The sequence below is a fragment of the Neltuma alba genome, unplaced genomic scaffold, assembly GCF_004799145.2.
Source record: "Neltuma alba isolate B1F8T4 unplaced genomic scaffold, ASM479914v2 tig00010930_pilon, whole genome shotgun sequence".
In the NCBI taxonomy this organism is placed as follows: domain Eukaryota; kingdom Viridiplantae; phylum Streptophyta; class Magnoliopsida; order Fabales; family Fabaceae; genus Neltuma; species Neltuma alba.
The window spans coordinates 1203-10261 of NW_021635705.1; the positions used below are offsets into that span (position 1 = coordinate 1203).

Below are 9059 nucleotides of genomic sequence, written 5' to 3' on the forward strand. Positions count from 1 at the left end.
CATATTCCTTGCAATTTTATGCAGGTTCAGTTTATCCAGCAGATAAGCCAAAGAGAATAATGAAATGAATAGACGCAAATTTATCAAGAACAGTTACTATGAATTCTAACTGCAAAAGATGCTTAATTGGGATACCTATATAAGTCCTGTATAGTTATTCTAATTAACTATTATAACCAACAATACCAGAGGTGTTAGTTCTTATTTTTATTTGGAGAATGACATCATCCCCACTGAGAACAACAGTTGGCCTGGTGGCCTCACTATCAGTAGATCCATAAACAGTCACACACTTTGAACAAAAGAGATAATTCCAAATTCTAAGATGAGTTAGATGCCATTCATATCCGTCTAATCATGCTCACAGCTTACTTCATAATCACACAAAAAGCTTCTCACAGAGTCAATATATAGCATCACAACCTCATATAGGAAAAAAAAGAAAAAAAGAATCAGCCCTAAAAGATTTGTGCTCCACTGGCTTTATTAGGCACAATATATATCCTTGTCACTTTCACACACGCATGGTTTCTTTCATCTTAGACTGTTTGAAATCACAAGTCAAAAAAGTATATATAAGAATTATTTTTTGTTCTTTGGGATAATATTAGCCAAGAATTTACAAAAGCCATGTCACAGCCTAAGCCGCCTTTAAACTATACAATTCGCCACTTCTGGAAAAGGTTGCAGCCTATGTATTCCATATCTCTCATCACCCATTTAAGTCTAAGTAAGTGACCATCAACCATTGATAAAGCTGAAGTCACCTTGAGATTCCTGACTTGGATAAACAAAAGGGATAAATAAAAAGACTAAACTATACCATTCGAATCTTTAGAAGAAAGCAGCAAATGTTTTATCAATTTAGTCATTAGAAGATAATTATCATCATTACAAGCTTTTGGAGTCAAATTGTGATAATTACTTTCTAAAAGCTAAATTGACAGAACATGTATTTGTCAAAGCTCAAATGATAATGTGTACTTAACGACATTAACTTATTACCTACACTTGTCTAGTTTTTTTTTGCCAGTATTCACCTACACTTTGAAAATCTGGTCCTCCATTTCTTTGGATTCCACATGAGTCTCACCACTCTTTTGAATGAGAGAACCGTCTCCTTCAGCATCAAAGCTAGCATGGACACTGTATAAGACATAGACAAGCACTGCAAAAGCCGAGAAGTATCCGAACCGAACATAGGACGGCCGGTCGAGAGAGCCTAGCAGGAACACATTCAGAAATATGGAGACAGAGGGAATCCATGGCATGAGTGGTACACCCCAGAATTCAGGCTTGCGTGCTTGGGGGACCATGCAGTAGAAAATGTTCAATATTGCAATGGTAATCACACCACAAGCAATGAGCAATCCTAATTTGGCCCTCCCAGATGGTACAAATTTCCAAATGAGGGTGAACATGAGAGAAGTGAAGGACAATGAACAGAGGAAGGACAATGTAGGCCATGGATTTGTTGTGCCAGAAACCACATATCGTCTATAGATCACAGCATTTGCCACCATGTAAAAACAAGAGTGTTCCAATGGACACCAAGTTCAGAAGGACATTGAGATCAGTGAAAAGGGCAATCGCAGCTGTTAAGATCCCTGAAAAGCAGATTATGTGCGAAGATATGAGAAAATCTGTGACTCCTGAATGCTCAGTTATGTAATTCAAACTATACCATTCAATGGCCTAGGGAGAGAAAAGAAGAGGAAAAGGAATTTCTAGCAAAGAGGTATGCGGGAAGTCAAAAATGTGCAAAGAGCATAAAGATCATGACAAAAACACATCATTCGAGGCCAACTTTAATTTAGTAGCAGCTAGATGAAGAGGAGCTATAAGGTCATCAGCATCATCAGTCAGTAGTTCCAAATTCCGATCAAGAGGAATATTTAACTCGCACAAAAGTGGCGGTAGAACCAATACAAACCACTAATTCCCCGCATGTGAGATTCTTTATTGTTCATCTAAACGGATTTTAAAGTAGGGTGACATATTCGGCAGACCACTTTTCCACCTATAAACCATTATTATTATAGATTAGAGCTTAGTCTTTCCAAGCTACGCAGCTATACATTTAATCTAGTTGTCACCGTCCTTGCATCTATATCCAGAAGAAAACAACACTGAAAAGTGTTTTTGTTAGGTGTTCACAATCAGACTTTTTAACAAAACGAGGCTGTAAAGACTGTTGGGCATCCTTCTGTAATTAACACACCCTTGCTGAATATCGTATTATGGAAATTATGTTTTCCATAATAAGTACTGTGAGGAGGACCATCCCACAGAGTATTGGCATGTGATATCCATCCATATGAGATAAGCACTAGCAAGAGGCACCAGCATTTAACAGACTCTGAATACAATGTTTAATTAGAAGCACAGGTGATTAAAAATACTCCCAGCCCCGCCTCCCCTAAAAAGGGCAAAAGGGTAAATTCATACGTGAGAGTAAGTTGCATTCATGTTCATATTGAACAAGTATCAATTCTGTGCACTTACGTGAAGATTATGCCGAAGACTACACACTCTTGAAGAAGGAAATAAATGTAATACAGCAATATAATGTATCAATTATTTAATTTGAGGGGGCAACCTATGCGGTTAAATGTCTGATAGACGTGGAGTTTTGTAAGACCAGCTTAATCTCTCGCCTCTACCATGAGATTCTTAATTCTAACTCTTTAGAACAACCATCAGAAATCACATAAAGGCTGCTGACATGAAATGAAAAAATACCCACAAAAAAGGGATAAGTATCAGCATCATTATCAATTTCGACAGGAGGAACCATGATATATAATATCTGTTGACATTTAATGACAAAACCTTGGTCTTATCACTACCAACAAACTCAAAACCAAACAACTTCACTTGATCACGCACAATGAGAAAGATCGTCCAAAGTGGGTCCCACTTGATCACAATATCAAGAACCATCTGCAAACATCAATGGCCAAATTGGCCACTAAGCGCAATCGCGAAGCACAAAGCTGGTTCTAAGCACGATTTATCATAAAGGAACCCATAAGCATAGAGTAGTATTTGAAAACTCCTCAACCGATCAAACATTTAATAGTGGGTATAGGTAACTTGTGGGCAACGTACCAAGAAAAGCGGAAGCGTTGACAGGCGTTGAGGTCTTCGGGTGGACCCTGGCGAACCATGGAGGGACCACGTTGGACCGTCCGATCACGCACATGTACCGAGCCTGGCCCAGCATCGCCACCAGCAACGACGTCAAGATCCCGAAGCTCGCTCCCAGACCTATCACCTTCGAAACCCATCCCCATCCGTCCGATTTCCCACTGAACGCCGCCGAAAACGGCGCTTCTGGATCGATCTGCGTTCGGATCCGGATCAGACCAGATTGTGATTCGGATCATCCATGAAATATATTTTAAAAAGCAGATGTGATTCTGAAAAACTCGACTTGACTCGCTTAAAAGTAGGACAAAAGTAAAACTAACAAATAGCTTAATTGGCTTTTTTATTTTCAAAGAACTAAACCTGATAAAGGCAAGATTATTATATTCCATAACCGAATACTGAAAGTACAAATTATTTTTTATTTGTCAAGCAAGTACAAATATTTCAAGTACGAAATACATTTCTTCAAATTTTACTGAAGGGTGAATATAAAGAGTTCGAATATTAATGTGTGAGTAGTATAAATTTTAAGGCAAAAAATAATAAAGCTGGGGATGTATACGAAATAATAATTTATTCTAAAATTAGTGATAATAATTACCATATCGTAAGGAAGGAGTTTGGACATTGAAGCGGCCATTAAACAGTAGAGAATGGTGACGATGACGACCGATCCTGATACGCCGATGGGGATATCTTTGACGGGGTTCTGGACTTCTTCGGCCATAGTCGAAACGGCGTCGTATCCTATGTAGCTCAGGTAAACCATGGCTGCCCCCTGGAACACGCCCGAAGCTCCGTGCGGCAAAAACCCGGGTGGATTTTCCGGGTTAGCCGGCTCCGTAAAGTTCTTCCAGCTTCCTCTCCAAAAGCCCATTAGGATCACAAATGCTATGAACAGAATGTGCAGCGCCGTCAACACCATGTTCACTACTGAACTCTCCCTCGTGCTGAACAACCAATCATCACAAAATCAAAATCGAATCAAACTCTTATAGGAAGATGATGATGAGGCCTAGGAGCTTCATAGTGCTATAATTGTATACTTATGTACTGTATTTATTGCGTTGTTAATACGTGATATTTTGGCGATAGGAATTCTATACCTGTAGCAGATAATGAGGGTGATGAGTAAAACGACGGCCACCGCGACGATGTCGATCTCGTTGAAGCCTTCCGGAAGGGAGTGAACCGTGAACCTCCATTTCGCGGTGGAGACGCCGATCGCTGTGCCGAAATAGGCTGTTAATCCTCGGGAAACAGCGGCATTTGACAGCACATAGTCCATCACGAGGTTCGCACCGGTAATAAATGCAGCGAACTCGCCTGTCGGAATAAACGAACGGAAATTTTTAAAATCAGAGGATCATATCTTATTATCATCACAAGGATTGACTATTCAAGAGCTTATGAGCGTTAAGGTAACGGTGATAATGACTGATGAACGAACCAAAGGTGACGCGGAGGTAGCTGAAGGCGCCTCCGGCAACAGGCATATCAACGGCGAACTCAGTGTAGCAGAAAGCGGAGAGGAGGGAACAGAGGCCGGCAATGGCGTAAGAGAGAACAACGGCGGGTCCGGCATAAAGACGGCTGGCGCGGCCGGTGGTGACGAACACTCCGGCACCGACCATGCCACCGATTCCAAGGCCGACCAAGTCATACCACCGGAGGGTCTTGCGCATGTCAGAGCCGGAGCGAGCTCGTACACGACTCATCTCTTCGTAAGAAGTAGAGAGGGAAAGAGCTCGTCGAGCGAGCCGAGTCGGAGTGTGAGAGAGGGCTTGGAGGTAGGCTAGGAAGCTGGAGAATGATGAGCCGTGGCTCGCCATTACGCCCCTCGGTCGCTTTCTGCGTTGGTTATGGAGGAAGAAGAAGACGACGCTGAGGATGATGCTGATTGCTGAGGATGGGCAGCCTCTAACTCCAGTTATAAAGGCTGCGCATAATACAAAAATAAATAAATAAATATTTCTAATATACTCTTCCGATAGTCTCTTGTTAATTATTTTATTTTACTTTATTTTTTATATATCAGCCAAAATCCGTGCTTGTAAATTTTATTCATTGACCTAGTGCTTTCTGAGTATCAATTACTAAAATATTACTTCGATCCTTAATATAAAACTTTATTTGACTTTTATATTGGTCCTAAATATAATATCTCAATCCATTTTGACTCTCATATTTACTCAATTTTTTTCAAGATAATCCTTTTAATAGTTATAGTTTTAGCCAACATACTTAATTAATAAGGATATTTTAAGAAAGACGACACATATTTATTACAAATAACCAACTTAACTTCTTTACTTAATTTTCTCAAATTAGTCAACTTGCTCTTATAATTAGAACTGGAGGTAGTATTAATATACATTTTATGCATAAAAACATATCAGTCTTTAAAATTAATAGAATTTCTAAATAATAAATTTTCATAATTTTTTCTGTTGAATTCTATTTTATTTTTTTTTATAAATTACTCTATTCATTTCTTAATACATGACACCTTATAAGTTTTTTATTAGTCTTCAATCTAAAATACTTTCTACATTGGCAAAAAAAACATAAAATACTTTATAAAAATTAGTGAAAATATAGGATGAAAAGAAATAACACTTTTCCAGAGGGTTTGAATTAATTCTCACCACTTAAAGTCTTAAACTTGCTTAGGATGATCACATGATGCACATTGTTTCGATCAAATTTTACCTTTTTACTGTCAAATCAAATATTAAATATTAAATGAAAGTGCAATGAGATGATTTGGTAAAACACTGGTGAATTAATTAAGATTTATAATTTTGTATACGTGAACGCAAAGGAAAAGTGTTTTCTTATACCCTTTATTGTTTTCTATTTTTAAGTAAAACTCTAAATACCACGATTCTCAAAGCATATAACATGCCCAGGAATACACGAAAGGGAAGAGAACATTTATTACAAAGACTTTCTAATTTTCAGAAAAAGGTTGAGAATTCCATAGCGGCTGAATAAACAAAACGGTGGCACGTGGAACCTCGCGCAGAGACGCGGATGTACAAACTACAAGGGAGAAATTAGGTATTTCCATGTGAAAATGTAACGCGTAAATTTTGATGAGAAAAATGGAATGAAATCAATAAATTGAAATTTTGGCCAAAATAAATAAATAAATTGAAATAGGTGCTTAAATTTTAAAATTTCATTGGATTATAAGGCCCCGGTGAAGTGCCATTGAGTCGAAATACTCTTGTCATCAATTAATAATAATTTGATATGATTTAGATGAGGTCTTATTTTTTTCACATATTTATTAATTAACTTAATTTATAGGTATTTATTTATATATTGATAAATTAAAATTTTATAAATAATATGATTTGTTATGAATTTTATATATCTGTTTAACATAATTTCCTTGACTTAAGTTTAAAATCAATTATATAAGATCTGACCAGTAATGAGTACTCATAGATTCAAAGGGGCTCAGCCTAAATACCAAGGCTATAAAAAATTACCATGTCGGAGTTTTATGATTTACTCTGTGAAATTAGGCATAGAATGTATTGAGGCAATTAATTATATCTCAAATACTTCTCTAGTCCTAAATATAAAATCTTTGTATATACTAGTATAAGAATCTTATATTTAGGACTGGAGGAGTAATATAGTTCCAATGATAATTGTCAGACTTGACCATACTGTATACTAACTATTCTTCTGGTTCTATTTATAAATCACTTCCAACATGACCTTAAACTTTATTAAATCTCATTCAAAATTCAATAACTTTCCAACTTTATCCCTATTTAATATACATTATATCTCATATAAACAAAGTCAATACAATAATAAATGAAGTGTAAAATTGTACATTCATACAAAAAAATTTCTTTCAATACCTTATAAACAATACTAAAGAACACCTTCTTTCTTTGCCCTATAAATAGGACCAGAAGAGTATATAATGTCACTCCCACTTGCCCTTCACTCCACCTAATACTAATTTCAGTACTTAATACTACCTCCAGTATTTAATATAAGACCTTGTTTGACTTTTATTTTGGTCTTAAATATAAGACTCTAATCTACTTTGTCTCTCATATTTATCCATTTTTTTTCAAGATAGTCCTTTAATAACGATAGTTCTAGATAACAAACTTGATTAATAAGGATATTTTAGGAAAAACAACATCTATTCATTACAAATAACTAACTTAACTAAGTTTCGTAATTTCTCCAAATCGGTCAACTGGGTCTTATAATTAGAATCAAAAGTAAAATAAGATTTAGATAACTAATTTAGAAAGGTTAAAAAAATTAGTTAAATTAGTTATTTTTCATAAATATCTATTGGTCTCTCTGAGCTATGTATTAGATGATTGGAATTATTCTTTGATAGGCAATCCTTACAATTAATAAGGATATTTTGAATGGAAAAAAAAAAGAGAGAAACAAAGTGATCTAAAATATTATATTTAGCTCTTCTTAGGCAGTATTAAATATAAGATTTTTTTTAATTAATTTAAAAAAATCTTCAAAAAGAACGTAAATTTGGTTACTTATAATTAATATATAAAGAATTGGTGATTTTTTCAAAAATAAACCTATCTTTTCATGATGAAAATTTAATGAGCAGATTATAGGAAAAAATTTAATTTTTTTGCCAAAGGAGAAAATTTAACATGGGAGACTAGGAATAATGCGGCTTTATATTTATAATAATCAAGCCTAAAGTTGAGTTCATGAGTATATCTTTATGTTTAGGATTAAAATAAATATACAAAATAACTAAAGCTAATGTTATGATGGTATGTTTAGTTTGGTATATAACTTGACTAAGATCCTGTTCATTCTATATAATTAACTTGATTATTATTCATCATAAGCTCATAGTACATCCTAATTAATCCTTTGTTAGTACTCTCAGATATGAGAATTTTTATTAATAATGATCGTACCTGGGCCCAATACGAGGAAGAAGAAGACGCTAATAATAAAAGACAACGGGGACAAAAAAATTGAATAAGCGGTGCGTCTTTCTATACATACAAAGCTGAATATAACTATATAAAAAAACATGAGAGAAAATAAATAACGAATATTAAGATGACATGTGAACCTTATATATAAAATTAATATTTTTTTTTTTTAAGGGAAGCGTGGCAAGGAAGGAAGGAAATTAAAGGAGGGAGAGCGTTAGGTTTTGAAACAAACAAACAAACGAAAACGCACATTGTGCGCACCTAATTGCATCGGTCTCAGAGATCGAATCGCAGGCCATGTGCCTCCCTCCCCCTCTCAATTCCCATGCATCCTTCTATAAATAAGTTGGGAAAATTATAATCACGCTCAAAAAAAAAAAATTGCTCATATTTTTTTGTTTTATTTATAAGTCATTTTTAACATATTTTACGCAGATTAAGAAAAATCTTAACCTTCATTAATTCTTATTTAAAATTCAATAACTTTCTAACTTTATCTCTATTTGATATATATTATACCCCATGTAAATAAAGTCAACACAGTAATAAATGAAAGGTAAAATTATACATTCATATAAAAATTTTCTTTTAGTACCCTATAAATAGGACCAAAAAATGTTTTCTCTTTCTGCCCTATAAATAGAGCCAGATGAGTAAGTCTCAAAAATAACTAAGCAGCTATTATTTGTTATTTTTAAATTCATTATTGCAGACTCATCTATTGTCACTCAGACTTTTTAATAATTATATTTTTTACTTAAAACTTCATGACAATTTGCCCTAATAAGTCCTTTGAATGTGTGTGGAAGGAAGAATCTCATATTATTTTATTTGAGTTTATCATAGTTCAAGTGCATGTATAAATATTATCTCCGCTTGTTAATATAAAAGCTTGTTGAATATTCCATTTAATTTTAAAAATAAAGTCTTAATTTGTTT

General features: G+C 34.8%; 1 protein-coding gene across 1 annotated transcript; it reads right to left on the reverse strand.

The window, feature by feature from the left end:
* Positions 1-833: 833 nt before the first annotated feature.
* LOC114760085 (cationic amino acid transporter 7, chloroplastic-like) lies at positions 834-5001 on the reverse strand. Its single transcript, XM_028949339.1, is given in 6 exon segments — positions 834-1530; positions 1532-1607; positions 3112-3346; positions 3755-4103; positions 4260-4479; positions 4604-5001. Coding segments are annotated over 6 exon segments (1752 nt in total). The 5' UTR covers positions 4986-5001; the 3' UTR covers positions 834-1040.
* Between the last annotated feature and the right edge of the window lie 4058 nt (positions 5002-9059).